This window comes from Parasteatoda tepidariorum, chromosome 9 (genome assembly GCF_043381705.1).
Source record: "Parasteatoda tepidariorum isolate YZ-2023 chromosome 9, CAS_Ptep_4.0, whole genome shotgun sequence".
NCBI classification, from domain to species: domain Eukaryota; kingdom Metazoa; phylum Arthropoda; class Arachnida; order Araneae; family Theridiidae; genus Parasteatoda; species Parasteatoda tepidariorum.
In genome coordinates, this window is record NC_092212.1 from 40,880,661 (window position 1) to 40,900,622 (window position 19,962).

The 19,962-nt window shown below is 28.6% G+C and overlaps 2 protein-coding genes across 2 annotated transcripts; both read right to left on the minus strand.

The window, feature by feature from the left end:
* Nucleotides 1-5,412: 5,412 nt before the first annotated feature.
* LOC139426372 (TD and POZ domain-containing protein 2-like) lies at nt 5,413-14,738 on the minus strand. The gene is made up of 2 exons (XM_071185062.1): nt 13,656-14,738; nt 5,413-7,604 (listed from the first exon to the last, which is right to left on the minus strand). The coding sequence occupies exons 1-2, from the start codon at nt 14,736-14,738 to the stop codon at nt 7,560-7,562; spliced, it is 1,128 nt and encodes a 375-aa protein (XP_071041163.1). The 3' UTR covers nt 5,413-7,559.
* Nucleotides 14,739-18,100: 3,362 nt separating this feature from the next.
* LOC107452808 (uncharacterized) lies at nt 18,101-19,066 on the minus strand. Its single transcript, XM_016069393.2, has one exon. The coding sequence runs from the start codon at nt 19,064-19,066 to the stop codon at nt 18,101-18,103; it is 966 nt and encodes a 321-aa protein (XP_015924879.2).
* Nucleotides 19,067-19,962: the final 896 nt, after the last annotated feature.

The following is a 19,962-nucleotide window of genomic DNA, read 5'->3' on the forward strand; positions in this document are numbered from 1 at the left end:
CTTAAAACATTCTTCAAAATGGGAATGAATGGTCTGTTAAAATGTTTCATGTTATTGGGGAAGACGGGTACAATGAAACATTCTATCTAAAATCATCGAAACTTGTCACACGGCGTTTCATCTATATACTTTATACACATATGTTCCAGTTACAGTTGTAGTTTGAATGCACTTAAACATTTACTAACTAGCAAAAAAAGATACTACATTTTAGCCATTGAAAGTAAATTTTATTTCCAAACGTAATGTTGTTATTTTCTGTTTTTGTTTTTATGTGTAATAATATTTCTGTATGTATAATAAATTGTTGCTGTTATAGCTATATCTCCGAAGTAAAAATTTAAAAAAAATGAATATGAGAAGTTAATCCAATTTTTTTACATCGTAATTAAATGCATAAACAATATCAGTCGGGATGCAAGAAGTAGTAACGGTAAAACAAGTTTCATATTGCCATGAGGGATTCATTTACTTACATTAACACTTTGCTTGTGTATATAATATCTCTATGTTAAATTAACATAGTACTGGTTGTCTGTTGTAAGAATTGTATGAATTTTCTGTAAAAGTAAGTGGTTTGTTATAATGAAAACCCTATACAGACCCCTCTATTAGAAGGTTATGGTGTTGAACATTGATAGTCATAAACTCAGAATTGGGTTGACTGTTAAGCGCTGGTTATAAAATGAAATACAATTACTTGTTGAAAGCGCATTGAAGCGTGTTCAATGATAGAGCGAAGAAACTATCGAAAGATTTCAGCAACCTTTCATTCAGCAACCTATCGTGTCAGCAATATTTCTAGGCTTTCAACTTAGTTTAATTCCTGTATCCTCCTCCACAAACACGACTTTACAGGAATCTCCATAACCAGAAATCGCAGTGATTTAAGTCGGGTGAACTAGGAGGCCAAGCATGGAAATACATAGATCAAGTTTTGGAAGAAATTTTGCCTTTGTGGAGGATTTTTTGATTGAACCAAACCGTATTTGTGTTACATGAAGAGGAAAAACACGAAAACCTTCCACGGTTAGCCTGATGGCAAGCGGACTCTAACCCATGATTCGTCTACCACTGAGAATGTTTTATTGTGTCTTTATAATTTTTCAGCGTCATTGATCATTCTTGATTTTTTAAGGCAGTGCTCCCTAACCATTTTATCGCCTCGGACCCGTCAATGTTTGATAATTTTACTGTAGCTAGTTGAAGAGTGGAAAGAGTGAGACTGATTGTTAACATTTTATAGTGGTTTGATTTATTAAATTTAATTTAATTTTATTAAAAAATTCTTTCTGAATAAATCATTATCGCATGCTCAGTATTGGTGCGACTGTTAGTTGACGTCTTTTAAGCTTCCGGTTAATCTCTCGTCCATGAAAAGTTGTACGAACCCTTGAGAAATAAATTACAATAAATAAAATGGAAGTAATTTCATGTTCCTTGAATGGTCCGGTACTATTTGTACCACGGACCGTTACTTATCTGCGATCACTGCTTTCAGGGATCTTGACTTGGTCTTTTGGTGATTTGGTCTAAAAAAGCATAAGAGTAAGAATTTTTTGACTTTCCATAACTTATCTAAAATCTAGGGAAGGATTCGGAATTTATTTTAAAAAAGTTCAACATGAGCACATTCAATTATTTAAATGTAAAATTTCTTTGTCAAACAATAATAAATAATTTATAAATTAAGTTTTTTCGAGTTAAAATTTGAAGGAAAACAATACATGCACGATAATAATCATTAAAATCATGTCAATGTCTTGAAACAACTTTTAATAGACAGTTAATATGCACTATATAAAAGTATGAAGCTCAAACAAAAGAATAGTTATATCAAAAAAATATTTCGGATTTTTAAAAAAAAAATTCTTTTGTCTCAAATAATATAAAATATTTACCAATATTCAAGTGCTAGTTTAACTTCAAGCAGTATGTCATACTCAAACCAATTAGCAAGTTTTAATTTAATAGTTTTATTAGATGTCGAGTATTCTAGTAAAAAATTAATAGAAGAACTGATTCAAAGACAAACTTTTGTGTGAATAAAGATATTTGAGTTTGCAGACTATTGTAGTTTGAAAAATGTGTGTGGCATTTTCTGTTTTAACCCCTTCCTTCTCGCTGTCGTGAAAATGACGAGGTGAGATTTCGCCCGCTATTTCTCGCTCCCGTGATATTGACGGGAATGTTCAGTAGTAACGCGCCAATAAGAATAAAACTAATTCATTTCTTTGGCCAGGAAAAAATTTTATTTCTCATTTTACACTCCAGATGGCAGTACCAGGGTATTTTTAAGGTAATTGTAGATAGTTTATTTTAAACTAGTTACAACACTAATCAAATAAGTAATACAAATACAAAAGCCAAAAAAATGGCACTTTTATGACGGTTTTCTTGAAAATTAACCGATCGTTAAGAGGTTAAGAGAGTGGGTTTCAATATTTCTGCCGTAACTTGAAAAGTTTTATAAGTATTGATACTTATTACTTAGAGCAGAACAGGTCATAGCATGTATTTTTTTCTTCTTCAAAAAATTGGAAATTATGTTTGGAAAAACTCTCTAGACAACTTTCCTTAGGGTAAATGAAAAATGAATTAACCACAGTCATGCGAATGTAAATAAATTTAGAATATATTGAAAGCTTCACATATTCAATGAAAGAAACCATGTAAAGAAAATCTATATCATCTAGGGTAAACCAACCAGTGAGGGAACACTACCCAGTGAAGGAACACTTCCTATATATTGATTAAAAATAGGAATTTGAAAGTTTTTCTTTAGATTGATTGGTAATAATAGCTTACTACTAAACAATAGGAAGTCATCTAACAATGTTTTGGATTACCTGGTCAAATGGACGCCGCTGGAAATTTTTTTGAATTTGTTATTATCTCTGCAACACCTAGCTTCTTTGAAAAAAATATAAGGTGAGTGTTTGTATTTAGATGTTTGAAGTGGAATTAATTGCATGTAATAGTTTTATTTTTCTCACTGTGAAAAAGAGAATTCAAAATATATTTATTGAAGTTACGTTTTATTTTTTTTAAGCATCATAGCAGAATAACTGAGATAAGGGAGTGTTTATTCACTGGATCACCAAACGATGAAAAACCAGTGAAGGAACAAGTGTTCCTTTACTGGGTTTTCTTCTAAGTTAATGAAAATAAAAGATAAACTTTAATTTGTTTGTATCTTTAGTGATGTTCCGCATCAAAAGTATGCTAAAAATACGAAAAACAACTTCTAATCAGTGAGGGAACAGGCATGTTCCTTTACTGGGCATAGTACAGTATGCGTTAATGAACAGTATGTGTTAATATGTTGACAGTTTAATTTTCAATTCATGATTACAAAAAAAAAGTTAACATTTCCCAAGTATTTATATGTTATAATTTCAAGAATAGGCTTGTTTTTAAATATTTGTATATCTTATAAATTCATAAGGAGCATTAAAAAAACAACTAAAATTAAGTGTTCCTTTACCGGGTGTTCATTCACTGGTAAGAGCTGTTCCTTCACTTGGTCTTCTTACTACTTGTTATTTGAACCTCCAAAACTTTTAAACAATATTATGTAAGTTCTCTACAATTTTTTTACATAATTTGCAATTAGTAACAAATATGTTGACACTGTCATTTAACTAAAATTACGAATTTTGAAATTAATATGATTTTTTAAAAGGCAAGCGAAGCTTAAGTGTTCCTTCACTGATTAGTTTACCCTATAAATTATTTTCTCAAACAAAAAGCAGGGCTAAAATATTGATTGACAATTTTAAGCAAATACGAGATCATGGTATAATATGATTTCGCTATGAATAAATATTAGGGGCACATTTTGGCAGTCATTTAAAATTTAATTTAACCAAAAATATGTGTAAACTGCGAGATTAGAATATTGATGATAAATTCGAAGTTATATTCTTTACGCTCGACAAAATGATGAAAATTACTTTTATAAACTTGAAAATAAAGTTTGATATTAAAGCCGAAATTCTGATTAAAAACAATGCGCTTATTTTTTAAAATCTTTCTTCAAATTCAAAACTCGCATTCGTGTTTTATCAAAATTTAAATCGTTAAAACAAAACAGTTAAAACTAAAAGTTAATAAATGCAGTGTTTAATTCATAACTAAGTCTATTTGTAAAGTTATTCAAATCTTCGATTTCTTAGAATAAATATTCCGGTTAATAAAACCAAATTCGATTAAAACGGATGTAATTTTAAAAAACTGTCCACAATCGTTTGAATCAAAAAATGGTGGTCGAAAATCTGAAATTTTTTTTCTGTAAATTTATTTTCCTTGATTATAACTATTTTTTGAAAGCCAAAGAAAAATTTAATCGCAACAAAAATCGTGTTGAATTTTTCATATTTAAATAATTTGCTGAATTTTTACTTTATTGTACTTATGAGGAAAAGGAAAAAAACGTGCGGAAACATTTTCGAAAATTTTGACAGCAAAAATTAGATTTTTAGTAATTTTTTTTAACTTTATTAAAATGTTGAGTTTGTAAGTAGAATAAATCAAAATTGTATTTCAAGTGCACTTATAGACTTTTTGAAAACTTATTTTTTTGGGATTTGTTTAGAGAAGTTGTGGAATTTAAAAATATTAAAGGCATATGACAGTTTTGAAATTGTATGGTTCTTATAAAGAAACGTTTATACAATTAAAAACAAAAACATTAGATGCGCATATTTGAGTAAAAAATTTTAAGACTCCATAGGTTAAAATATTCTTCTTGCATTTGACTCAAAAACTTCTTTTGTGTGGTTTTAACTTTGTTTCAAACAACCAACAGAGTGTTCTGAATCAAAAAACAGCAAGCAAATGTAAAAATAAGAGTTAATAAAAATATTTATTAACTGTGAGTTATTTTTTACGATTCCGAGTTGATTTTAAATTTTTCCATCATTGAGAACTAATTGTAAAAGCAGACAATTTATTTTTCGTAAAATTTAACAATTCCTTTTTGAAAATAATGTTAAAATATTGTGTTTAACGAATGAAAAATACAAGTAAAATGCATGAAAATTGCATTAAATTGCTCATTAAATTTTTTAAAAACCTCTATTTAATTTTTTGAATTTTTAGAAACTTCGTTGAATACAAAACTATTGATCACCTTTGCCAGCTACAAAGTTGCATTGTTTTTTGGAAAGAAAGGTACATACAATGAAAAACAAAAACAATTTACCTGTGACTATTTTCGCGAGAAAAAAATTAAAAATTAAAACGTTGCTATTTTAATTTTTAAAGACATCACCTTTGGGTTACCAAAGGTTTGCTTACAGCTATGTGATTGGTTCTGGTTTATATATATATATATATATATATATATATATATACTATATGTGTATGGTACTTTTCCATTATACCGGCGAAGGTGNGCTTTTCATAAGCTTGATTTCATACCTTAAACATTTTAATTTGTAATTGTGTACTTACATCGAATATCTGAATGTTAATGAATTAAAAACAAATCAGAATAAAAGTGAGTCATAGTATAATTTTGATCTACTTTATTGGGCCAAAAATTTAAACTGCTTGCATATGATTTTATCTACTGTCTGACTAATGACCAATCAGAATATCTATACATCGACTTCTCTGATGGACTAATCTGAATCTGCACATCTACTGCCATATATCTGATAAATCCATGTATCTGCTGCTGGTTAACCAGTCTGAAAAAAGCCTAAAATTATGCATCTGCTGCTGTTACGCCATTCTGCATCTGTATATGTGCTGTTCGACCAGTCTGACTTCATTATTCCATTTTTTTATTTGTTTAGTTACACTTATTCTTTTTTATAACGATACGATTTTTATGTTTACATATATATGTATTTTTTTTCTTTTTTTTTATTTTTATATTTTTTACTTCGCTGACAAAAGGGGACATTACAAAGACAATTTTAGTTTTTTCTTTTTTTTGTTTGGTGTTTTATTTTCTTAGGAGTGGCTTTTGTGCACATAAACAACGCCAGTTTTTTAAAGTAAGTGTTGAATATACGATGTTTCCTTCAGCATGATGTTCTACCAACTATATATATCTTTCCTTCAGACCTTTCTTTCCATTCGATGTATCATTCAACTTGATGTTTATTTCCACTAGATTTTTCTTCCCGCTAAATAATTCTTTCAGCTAGATGCTTATTCCAAAAAGCAATTTCTTTCCGCTGGGTGTCGCTTTCCATCAGATGTTTCTTTTCCATGTTTAATACTTATGTCTTTACGAAAACATACAACAGTTTGAGAACAATATTAAAAATGATATTTGCGAAAGAGAGTGAAATAATTAAAATATGCCAATCAAAAGGATTGAGGCCAAATTATTATGCAGCTATTAAGTATGCTAGAATAAGGTAATAAAATACGTTAATGATATACGTTAATGATATAGGTAAGAAAATATTTAAATCTTTTATGAAACTGAATTTCATAATTTAAAAGTCAGGTATAAGCCCAACCAGAAATTCTAAAAAAAGCTAGGTATTAATTACCTGGAATATAAATTTTGAATTTTGAAATTGTGGCTAAGCTTTTGATAATTTTGACCTAAATTGTTTCAAACAGCTACGTGTTTTTGTAAAGACATGAGTATCAATATTGATGTTAAATCAGCCTTTTTAGATTAAATTTGTCCATTCTCGATTTCATTAAGCTCTCTCATTCTTCTCCTGCCATCCTCCTATCCATCCTCCTTCTACTTGTCTCATCTTCATACTACATTTTAGAAACTTTAAACGCTTGAAGAAGCTCTTAATCTCCCTTAAATCATACGAAATTCCTTTTCTTGTTGTTGTCCCTCTTCTTCTACTTCCGTTGTCTCTTCAGGCATTGTTTATGTGCATGCTTATGATGACTAAAAAAGATTGTATGCTGTTGATATTGTTCGAAATTTTCAATTTTGTTCATATTTTATGATGAGTGAAACATAAATGAAGATGGTATTGCTCGAAATTTCAATTTTGTTCGTGTTTCAAGATGAAAAAAAACATTCCAAAATATAGGTGATATTGATCGAAAAATTCATTTTTGATTATTTTTGCATTTTTTTCCCGATCACACGAAAACATCTGGCAAATGCTTGCCATTTCCTAATTTTTGCCATGTTGAGATCATCGTAGATGCCATTGCCCGTCCTATATTTATCCTGATGACTACTGCTAGATATTTCAGCTTTTGGACTGTCGCTAATGGCAACACGTGTCCCATCTTCTGGGAAGCATTCGACACTGTTGACAGACAAATCCTGACGGTGGTGGAATTTGACGACTGTTAGACTGTCTGGCGTCTCCAAGTTGTTACACGATGTTTTATCCTGTTGTTTTTCGGATGGGAGACATTCACTGATGTTAAGGTTAGTCTGGTTTATTGGACTGATGTTGTTCCAAGTTGAGTCGTCAATGGCTTCCACGATCTTCTTGTGTTGTTCATTGCAATAGTTTTCCCAGAATTGGAATTCCTCTCTGATCTTTACCTTCTCTTCCAGTACTTCGGATGGATTTGGTTGGTATTTATCTTTTGAGGAACAAGCAGGGATGTTATTCTTGTCCTCTGTACTGGATTTCACAATGGAGTTGGCTGATCTGCGAAGTTTTTATAAAATGCATTTAAATAAATATGGCTATTTAATATATTATGAGTGAAACAAAATTCCCAATCAATACATTTGGATCTATTTCTTAACATTTTAAACTTTAAAACTTTATTCCAGTATGCATTTCTATTGAAAATAAAACTGTCTTTTAAAATTTTCAAAGTTAGAATTTTGTCTCTAATTTCATTTCAGCTTTCCCAAATTAAGAAAAACTGTTTCAGTTTTGATATATAATGCTTTGAAATCAGTATGTGCGAGACATTTCTAAAACTAATTTTTGTTTTTCTTGTTTTATTTAATTTAGTTACATCATGAGTTTTAGTTCTTTTTATTAGTTTATATTTTAAAATTAATGTATTCATTTATTTGTCAATTCAAAATTTTTTTTTCAAGTTCCTTTCTCAGCAATAATTTTTTTTCGTATGTGTAAAATGGATTTACTATTTGTAAACAGCATTTATTTAATAGCAAGTAAACAAAAATAGCAAGTAGTAAGTTTTGATTTGTGGCAGAACTTAACCTAGTATTTGTAGCTTAGTAGCTTAGCAGAACCTAAGTATTTATGATAAAAAATCTGTATGTGTAGTTAGTTTTTAATCAAACACTTTTATGAGGGGTGCGTACAAATTTGTAATAATTTACTTTCAAGTATTTTTTGCCTTATGCTTTGTGAATAAAGAACATCTGGGACAAGCGATTGGGAATACCAACCCGCCGAGAAACAGAGACCCACCAGCACACAGTTGACAGTGCAGATTATTAAAGCATCTGAAGATTATTTTTATTTTAATTTTATTTTAATTTTATTATGAGCGTTTATTTTTATTGTGAGCGTGCAAACAAATGGGGACAGTTGCGTCGACACCTTTTAAAAATTTCTAAAATTGCTTCCAATAAATAAAAAGCTGAGTTTAGACAACATCATAAATGAACAAAGTAGAGAAATTTTTCTGTGATTTGATTACACGGTTAACTGTATTAGGGATTGTATGTTAACCACATTCCAGTTTTTAAGCATTCTTGCATAAAATGTAGCTTAAATTTAAACAACATAAAGTTTTCATGTATACTTTTTTAAGGACCTTAAATTTACGAAATTTGCTTTATGTTACATTAGGCAGAATTTTCACAATAATAATCTTTGTTGACTGGATTGAAGCTGCAGACAAATTTCGATTTATGAGAATAATGCTGTAGATTCACTTCATAAGCTCTGCTACAGAACTCAAGTGACAAAATGCTCATCCTATGAGCTTCCAATCTGTCGTAAAAAAGCTGAGGTAGGAGAACTCCACAAAGAATCAAGAAATTTTTTTTCTGTGACTTGATTACAGGTATAATTGTATGGAGCACTGTATGTTAACTGCATTCCGTTTTTTAAGTACCCTTGTATAAAATTTAACTTAAATTTAAACTACATAAATTTTCATGCATACTTTTTGAGGACTTTAAGATTACAAAATTTGCTACATGTTAGATTATGCTGAATTTTTTCAATAATAATCATTGTTGATTGAGTTATGATGCAGACTAATTTGGATGTTATGAAAATAATACTGCAGACTCACTTCTGCTACCATGTACAAAACACCTTTAAAGTACAAAAATGTTCTACAGCAGAAAATTTGCTCAGAGATTGATCTTAATATGGTATTAACCTGAGTGTTGCATTGAGCATGGAAATCATACAACTTTAAAATTAAAAATAATATTCATGAAATATACAAAATATTACTTACAGCTTTCTGCAGATGTTACAAAAGATCTTTTCCATGTTTTTTTTTAAATTTTTTTTGACGAAATATGAATTAAAAATAAAATTTTGTAAGAGCGAATCTGAATTGATGCTGAAAATTTTTTTGAAAGAGTGAAAAAAATCTTACATTGCTCAATTCTTTACCAGTATCTTTCATTCTTTAACTTCATAGTGAAGTTCTTTACTGGAGTATTTCTGGATTGTTGCTAAAAACAAACTATGCTCCAACAATAAACTGCTTTTTCTAAATTTGTATTTAAAAGTTTTTCAGATCATCTCAAGAATAAGAAGTAATTTGAACAGATTTCATCCTTTATAATACTTAGAGTTTTTATACCAAACATTTTACCACGTTTTTGTAATTTTACGAATATTTAATACAAGGGTGCACTAACAGTAAAAAAAGACACTCATAAGGATCACTTTTTTACTGACAATATAGGCAGAAATGTGAGGATGGCAGTTTCAAATTCCTTGCATAAAAGGATTTCAAATGAATAGAGTATTAAAAGAAATAACAAACAAATGAAAACGGCATTGTAGAGACATATATTTAATAAAAATGTAAATGAATAGATTATTTTCATTATGTTAATGCATGCAGAAATTATTCCCTAATAAAAGATTTATGTCTACCAAGAAAATATATTTGATTTTTCTTTAAAAGAAAAAAATTAAATTTTAAAGATCAGAAACTTATTTACTTTGTTTAAAAATAGTTTGCTTAAAAATTCAGTTAATATGAAATGTAATTGCATGCTATAAATAATACTAGTAATTGATGAAAAGTTTTACTATCCTTAATGGTCAAAGGAAAGCTGGGTGCCTGGAGTCGCCCCCCCCCCCCGTCTCTTTGAAATCGCCAACTCTTGTGACACCGTTCGATAATTTCTTGAAGAATAGCTGAAAGAGGACGCTCATTCAAACACTACAGGCACCACTTCTTCAGACCCAAAACATATACACACGAAATCAGGTAGTACAAAACCATCTCTGATTAAATATACCTTTTTTTCAGAACGTATTTGAATTTTTGAATATGCAACAATGCGGGTAGCCGATATCTGAACAGTATGGTTTTAATAGTTTAGTCAGGAGGATCGGTTAAATGTTTGCACCCCTTAATGTTAACTTCACTTATTAATTCTTTTATTAATTCATTCATTTATTCATTTATTTCACAATTTCATTACCCCTTAATGTAAATGAAAATTTCTTACTCATAATTATAAAATTCGTTTATCCAAAGATAATTCCACATTAAAAATAAAATTTTATTGCTCATTTATTATTTTATAAGACAATGGTCAAGAATTTTTTGAATTGTAAATTATGCAAATTTTTACACAATTTTAAACTCTGAAATTATAAGTAAAAAAATACTAAATTGAAAAAAATTGGTTGAATATTTTCTAAATCATAAAATTTCATAATAATTATATAATTATTTCATAGTAATTTCATAGTAATATCTTAAAATTTCATTTCTTAAGAACTATTCGACAAATTTTGTTCATATCGGGGATTTTGGCATTTAAAATAGTACAATTTGAAATGGTGTAAGAATTTTATACAATAAAATTTTTATTAAGGGGTTTGTGGGGGTGAGATAATTTACGTCTTATCTCTTAATTTCTGATAAAACTAGTTCGTTTGTATTCGGAAATAAAAGCTCCATGACACGAAATTAAAAATTGGGCTTTTAAGTGGCAAGGAAGGAATTATATTTGCTGAGGAAGATTAAATAATGATGAAATGAATATCTGAAATGATACTTATGCTTATTTATAATAATTGATCGGTAATTGAGGCCTATTTTGAGAACAATCCATAATATAATATACCATACCCAGTTCAGTGAGCATGTGTTAAAAAGAAATAAATTAAATATAAGACATTACAATATTGGAATTTTCGACCTATTTTGAGAAAAATTTTAGTATAAAATGTCACGTAATATACCATACAAGTACAGTGCACGTGTCCAAAAAAGGAAAAAGAAAGAAGGAAAACAATGTAACTTTGAATAACTAGTGCTCTAATTATCTGATTTTCTCTTAAAAGTGATAGACGATAGACGAAAAGCGACAGACGATAATTCATCATCGTCTGTCACAGGACCATCGTCGGTTCATCATCAGGTCACAGGAGGTCGCTGTTACCTTCCAAANACAAGCACTTACATTTGTGAGGGGAATTTCTTTTACCTCAAAATAATCTTTGACCAATTTAAGAATCTACGATCCTTTTGTATCTGTGTTCAAAGTTCTTGTAAACAACATTTCCTCGTTAATCTCCTTACTCTCATTTATGAATCTCACGTAAGCTAAAACAGCTTTGTTATCTATCACAGTTAATTCATCAATCTACAACGCTAATTTACCTTCTTTCAGAAATTTGATGAGTTTTGACTCAACATCTCATCAATACGCCTGGAAACAGTATTATTGCTCAGAGGAACTGAGTGACTTATCAGATTTCCGCCTGCGATACCAAAAGGTAGGACGAAAACGATCCTGCACTTGAATTTTTTTTAATTTGTAACTATCATAATTCTTTGTCTACACCAGAACCATAGGTTTCATATGTATTTTCAATTTCAATCTCAAATAGCTTTTATTATTAATATTATTAGCAATTTTTATCTTTTGATTACTCGTCGCCCCCTGATCGCTTCCCTAAGGATTATCGCCCACTTGAGAAGCTCTATCGCCCCCTTTGGGGTGATCGCCCCCAGGTTGAGAACCACTGCGATAGACGAAAAGCGACAGACGATAATTCATCATCGTCTGTCACAGGACCATCGTCGGTTCATCATCAGGTCACAGGAGGTCGCTGTTACCTTCTAAAATTTTTCACTAGCTGTCAGATATTCTCTGGCCATTCAGCATATTTACAAAATTTCATCTTCCTAATTTTTTTTAGGAAACATAAATATTATACTTTTTTCTAAGTTTTTTACTTAGTAATAAAAAATATTTATACATATTTTCTTAAATTATATGTTTTAAAAGACATCTCTCCAAATATTGATTACTCTTCGATTGAGTTATACTATTAATTTCTCTAAGAATAATTTTTATTTATAATTCTACAGAAATTTCAATTTTTGAAGAAAGCAAACTACTGTAAAAATAATCACTATACTTTAATTGGAAGAATGATCCCAATGATCACTTTTGATTCTAATTTATTACTAAACCATAATGGGGGAAGCAATGTCATAAATAACAGGGTAAAAAGAAACTAATAAAATTGAAAAAAAGTATAATTTAAAACAAAATATAGAGACTGTGCTTTTCTGTTTTTATAAACAAATTATTAAAAGTCAATTGCAGGGGAAAAGTAGTTAAGTATCTTGTCCATTTCAAATGGTTTTACAGAAGTATCATTTAAAATGCTCTTTTTATATCAATTGGAAGTTAGAAATTTAGGAATATATTTTTTCCATTACGGTGATGCGAAAGCAAAAGTTGAAATTCATGTTTATAAACAAACTATTACATTTTCCCGACAAAGTAGCATAGATATATTTAAAAATATAAGAATGAAGAATATTATTTAAAAGTGATTTTGCAATTAATTTTCTTCAGATATATATTTGTTGTATATGACCATTTATTAACAAAATGTAGTTATAAATATTTAGTGTTGAGTAATCAAAAACATAATTAAGAATCTAATTTAAAAATTTATTTTGTAACCAACTATAGATATAAATAGTATATAATCATTATTTAAAAAAATAATTATAAATTATTACAAAGAATGAACTGATTTGTAAACCTGTTTGTGTAAACCAGAGGCTACTAAAGCGAGAATATTAGTTATCAATTCGAAATTGTTTTTCACCAAATTTTTTCTTTTTTTTAATAAAGTAATTTGTTTCTGAATATCGTCTGTTTCGATACATTAATATTAAATATTGTTAATTTAATTAGCTGTTTATAATTATTATATTGTCTATGGAAAGTCTAAGAATTTCTAACCTATTTCATGCAGTTCTGCAGAAAATATCAATAAATAATTTTTGTGAATGATAAGAAAGTAAGTGAACAATTTATAAATGTATATACTTTGCAAGACAGTGAGGAGAATTTAAAATACATAATTACAAATTAAATGAAGAATATTTCTATACATTTAGTGAAGTGAAATTCAAAACCATAATTAAGAATCTAATTTAAAAACTTATCTTGTAAGTAACTATAGATATAAATAGTATGTAATCATTAATTAAAAATTAATTATAAATTAATACTAAGCATTAACTGATTTGTAAACCTGTTTGTGCAAACCAGAAGCAACAAGAGCGAGAATATTAGATATCAGTTCGAAATTGTTTTTCATCAAGTCTTTCCAACTTTGTTTATTCGATACCACTGGGAAGTGGTTAACGATAAAACTAGCGGCTAAATCTTTCAGTTTCGAATCACTATGACATTCGGCTAGCTGTAAAACATAGCAGACGATATTAGCAACATCTTCAACGGAATCATCAGAAGAAAGTTTTGATTGCAACATATCAGAACAAGATTCTTTCAGAATAGGCACATCGTATTTATCTCCTAGCGAGTACAGGGACATAACAGTATCTAACGGAGTACTTTCTATTTCTCCTGTGTAAAGGTACTTTAAAAATTTAACAAATGGAGATTTAGGACAGTCAGTGATGGTGATAGAGTTGGTTGAGGATTCTAGGCAATCATGTTCCATCATCTTCTTAAAAACAGGTGAGCGAGCACAAAGTATCAACTTATGAGCACGAAGGATATCTTCGCCAATACGGATTTCCAGATCATACAAGTCTCCAGAATTATAGAGTGATCCCATGTCTTGACTCAACTCTTTTAGATAGTGCTCGTTTTTCGGAATCAGATCTAAAGCTCTATTACTTTCTTTTGCATCCTGAGCGGGGATATTTATATTGGAAAATGGAGATGCAGAATGCAGATCTTCTTGTAATTTTATCGTAAGTTTAAAAACATAATGCTTGCAATTAAAAAGTATTGGATGCGATGAATGAATTTCAAATATTTTCATAGATGTACCAAGCTCAAGGTAGAGGTCAGGACAACTTACTTTAAATCTAGAATCGTCCTTATCTATAAGACATAGGGTAAAGATCATTTTCTGTCCACTTCGTCCTTCATAACCATACAGAAAGAGAAAAAACTTAACAACACTCTGTGAATTATCAGGCACTATTGAGAATTGTCCGGCAGAAATATTTTGGTGTGGCAAAACATTCTCACAATGTCGTTGACTTCGATATGACTTGTTAAAAACTATCGCTTTAAAATCCCACTCATACAAAATTTCGTTTTCGCTAAGATTTTCTTTCTTAAGTCCACCAATTAGTTCCATACCTTTATCTTGTTTTCTGAAATATTTATTTTTTACTGTAAGCAATCAACCAAACAATTTTAAGCCGTGGAATGAACTTTATCAGAAAAATAAAGATACGTTTTAAAATATTCCATTAATTGAAAGGACGAAGAGCATTATCTGCAATACAATCGCATGTCACATGAAACAGTGAGATAATTTCAACGGATATCACAATTTGCTGATACCGAACACATTGGACATTGCCCGTGTAAGCATAATAAGATCAACATTTCTAAAAATCAGCTATTTGTCACAGTCAGTTGCTTATTTCTTTTAAATGCATTGTACATTAAAATCATGTTTGTAATTTATTTTCAAAATAATTAATTAACAAATAATTTCTTGATAATAGTATTTCTGATAATAATACAGATTATTTGATATTCCTTTTAAACATAAAAATTTTTTAAAAAATTAAATAAATTAAGATGATGATTTATTGACTTTTTTCAACAAGAGATTTAAAAAAATTCTTTTAAAGTCTTACTTAATAACCAGTCTTATCCAGAGTATTTGTTTTCTGATTCTAACTATTTGTTACCTGATTTTTTATACTTTTTGTCAGCACTCCAAATAATCTTACATTCTCTTAAAACATAGATAAGTTTAACATTTTTAAATAAACTAAAATGATAATTTTGTGAGCCTTGAATATATTTTTCTTAAAACTCTGGTTATTAAGAGGGTAATTTCTTTATTCTTTTGAAATTTTTGTCTTAATTCACAAGAAAAAAAAACGATATAGTCAACTGCAAATGTGTGATAAGCTTTCTGAAAGAATCACGTATTTAAATATTTAAAATTTTGAACTTTAAGTTTGAATTTTTCCTATATTTTTAGAATATGATACTGATTTCAAGCTATTCTTTTATTTAGTTTTATTTAATTTTTAGGCACTTCTTATTCCTTACTTGGAATACTATTTTCGCAGGCTCTGTGCTAAGTATAAACCTTTTAGTGTTTCAGATCGTCTTTCCAACTAATATCCTAACACCACCAAACTCAACTGTAACGAATAAAATAACTGACAAAAAATTATCTTTTGAAAAAACATTTATTTTTAATATTTAGCAAATGACTTTTCTGCAAAAGAAGGTTTGCTTGTAATAATTCATAAATGAAATAATTCATTATTCCATGTATATTTAATCTTTCACAACTACTTTCATATATTTCTACAGAAAACAAAACAAAATTATACCACAATTAAAATGAGCAAAAATATACTTTTCTGCAAATTTCGATTTCGTTAAAACTTGTAAATTATTATAATTCATTATTTTATACTTAATATATTAACGCTTTTTCTACTAACTTCATATTATTTTTTTTATTAAAAAAAACACATTTTGAAGACATTAATAAAATGAAAATAAATATTACCATATGGTTATAAGTAAAATTCCCTACATCATGTTGCTCGTATTAATTTAAAATTAGTACTTACGTTTTTAATAAAATAATATCTAATGCGCTAGTCACAACTATAATCGCATATAAGCAATTATTAAAACTAATTTAAGATCAATATAAACTGTATCATGCATATCTACATATTTTCTTAAAGAAGCAAATAATTTTATAAAAAAGATGCTATGAGATGCTTTCTTAAATACCTTTCTTAAGATGCTTTCTTAAATACCACTGGAAAATGATTAACGATAAAACTCTTAGATAAAAATTGCCATTTCGAATCAATTTAGCACTCGGCTATTTGTGAAACATCAATATTGATATTTACAATTTTATCAACAGACTCAGAGGAAAGTTTGTTTCGTAGTATATCAGAATATGCTTCTGGTAAAGCCTGAACATTACATTTGTAACCTAATAAATAGAATTACATCATAGTATTTATAGTGTTATCACAGAGATTCTATAATAGAGATAATAGATATGTAATAGAGGTGCTTCCACTACATTCAACGGAAAACCAACAAACAGAGTCTTGTGAAAATAGATTTTATGTTTTTTGAATTTTCAGAATTTTATTTTGGGAAGAAAAGTTTAAAAATTGACCATCGATACAATTAGTTATCACAAGACATTTTTGTTTATATAATTAAAAAATCAATGGCTACTTTTTTATTTCATTTCATTAGGTTCTACAAGAAAATATTTTTAAGGCATTTATTTTTAATATTTCATATTTTTATTCACGTATATCACATTAAATTTTCAGTAATTAAACAGAGAAATGAAATGTTATAATTCTCTTTGAAATTTTAGTATTCTATTATTATTAGCATTTTATTATTAGTATTTTATTATTACTAGTTCCATTATATTAGATACTATTCCATTAGAATTAGAATTATATTATTGTTAGTCTATTATTAGTAGTATTCTACTATTATTATTATTAATATAATTATTTTTGCTCTTAACAGACCAATTGTTTCAAATTTGGCCAATTTTGTACGAAAATTTACCTATAATAAAAAATTTTCTCGGTGAATAACAGGGGATTGTTTGACAAATGAAACAAACGGTCTTAGGCGCTTAAATGCTCTGTCATAAATAATATTTGAAAAAATCTTGTGGAGATATCGTACTGTATTAAACTTTCAAACATTTTTGTTTGAATGCCTTGAACTTATTTTTTAATAATTTATTTTACATTATATTTTAGACCCATATTCAGAAACCGTACTAAGTACAAAGGTTATGTGTGCTTACATTCCTGTATTAGCACGAATTCATCTTTAAGGGTTTTTAGTTTCCATACATATTCAGATGTAAGAAACCTTACTGATTCAAGTAAATGAATATCTATGAGTATCATCTGCTTTGATATAGTTAATGTAACTGATTGAAAAAAAAACTATGAAATGATAATTTAATTTTAAACAAAAGTTAAATAAAGTAATATAATTATCAATTTTATGGCTCGAAAAGTTTAGCAGCACAATTTATTTCAGACAAGTCCTTTTTTCTTTTTTTTTTAATAAAGTAATTTGTTTTTGAATATCGTCTGTTTCGATACATTAATATGAAATATTGTTAATTTAATTAGCTGTTTATAATTAATCGATTGTCTATGGAAAATAGAAGAATTTCTGACCTATTTCATGCAGTTCTGCAGAAAATATAACTTAAAATACTTTTTTTTGAGGGATAAGAAAGTAAGTGAACAATTTATAAATGTATATACTTTGCAAGACAGTGAGGAGAATTCAAAATACATAATTAAAAACTAAATGAAGAACATTTCCACACATTTAGTGAAGTGAAATTCGAAACCATAATTAAGAATCTAATTTAAAAACTTATCTTGTAATTAATTATAGATATAAATAGTATGTAATCATTAATTGAAAAATAATTATAAATTAATACTAAGTATTAACTGATTTGTAAACCTGTTTGTGTAAACCAGAAGCTACAAGAGCGAGAATATTAGATATCAGTTCGAAATTGTTTTTCATCAAGTCTTTCCAACCTTGTTTGTTCGATACCACTGGGAAGTGGTTAACGATAAAACTAGCCGCTAAATCTTTCAGTTTCGAATCACCATGACATTCGGCTAGCTGTAAAACATAGCAGACGATATTAGCGACATCTTCAACGGAATCATCAGAAGAAAGTTTGGATTGTAACATATTAGAACAAGCTTCTCTTAAAATCGGTACATCGTATTTATCTCCTAGCGAGTACAGGGACATCACAGTATCCAATGAGCTACTTTCTATTTCTCCTGTGTAAAGGTACTTCAAAAATTTTACAAATGGAAGAGTAGGACAGTCAGTGATGGTGATAGAATTGGTTGAGGACTCTAGGCAATTATGTTCCATCATTTTCTTGAAAACAGTTGAGCGAGCACAAAGTATTAACTTATGAACTTTAAGTATTTCGTCACCAATAAGGATATGCAAATCACACAAGTCTCCAGAATTATAGAGTGATCCCATATCCTGACTCAACTCTTTTATATATTGAACGCTATTCAACATTCCTCCAAGTGGAATTGAAGATACGCTGTCTTCTTCCTTGGTATGTTCAAGAGAAGTATTTACAGTTGAAAATGAAGGCGTGATAGTCAAATCTTCATAGAACTTTATCTTAAGTTGAAAAGTGTATGCATCACAAGTAAAAAGTATTGGGTGCTGTGAATGAATTTCAAATATTTTCATAGATGTTTCAAGACCGAGACATAAGTCAGGGCTATTCACATTGAATGTAGGCAAGTTTTTATCCATAAAACAAGCACTAAATGTTATTTTTGGTCTATTTCGTTCCTTATAACCATACAGAAAAAGATAGAACTTCAGGGCATTTTGGGAGTTATCAGGAATGATTGCCATTTGACAAGTATAAATATTTTTGTATAGTAAAATATCGCAATATGGGCTCCGATACGACTTGTTAAAAACTACCTTTCTAAAGTACCACTCATATATAAATTCATTTTCACCAAATTTTTCTCTCTTCGTTTCTCCAATTTGCTCCATACTTTTTTTTTAATTTTTCCAAAAGTTTATTATTTTATGTAAGCAGTTTTATAAAGCGGAATATGCTATATCAAATGAATAAAGATATGTTCAAAAGTATCTCACCGAAGGAAAGAATGAAATGCTTGGTTGAAATATTATGATATGTGAAATATTGCGATAATCTTCACTGTTATCATTACTAACTGATATAGAACAAGAATGAATTTTTCCGCCCCAGTATAAGATAAAGATTTTTGATGTAATTTAAAAAACCCGCTGTCGTCACAGTAACTCGCTCTTTCTGTTGTAATGCATAAATCTATATAACATTAAAATTATGCTTGCTATTTATTCATAAAATATCAAGTAATAAATCATTTCTTGTTTTTCTTTACCTGTTTTTTATATTTTTGATTATAAACCAAATAATCTTACGGTCCTTTAAAGCGTGAAAAAGTATATATCTTTTAAAAAAATTACGATGATAATTTTGTAAACTTTGATCATATTTCTATGAAAAACTCTAATCAAGTAATAAATCCTTTCTTGTGTGATACAGTAATAAATCTCTTGTTTGATACTTGATCATATTTCTTGTGAAACTTTGATTATATTTCTATGAAAAACTCTAGTTATGAAGTCTAAAAATTAGGAAAATTTTCACTGTTTTGGAATATTTTTCTTAATTCACGAAAATTTTTTTACAATAAAATACCAATGTTTGAGGTACTTTTGCACATTTGACATTAAAAAAGCATAAAAGCATA

Excerpts from the sequence above, each read along its gene's own strand:
- LOC139426372 (XM_071185062.1), bottom strand. The coding sequence starts at position 14,738 with ATGGAACTAATTGGTGGACTTAAGAAAGAAAATCTTAGCGAAAACGAA. Across the intron at positions 7,605-13,655 it reads CTTCTGGTTTGCACAAACAG|ATCAGCCAACTCCATTGTGA; the intron begins GTTTACAAATCA and ends AAAACTTCGCAG.
- LOC107452808 (XM_016069393.2), bottom strand. The coding sequence starts at position 19,066 with ATGGCAATCATTCCTGATAACTCCCAAAATGCCCTGAAGTTCTATCTT.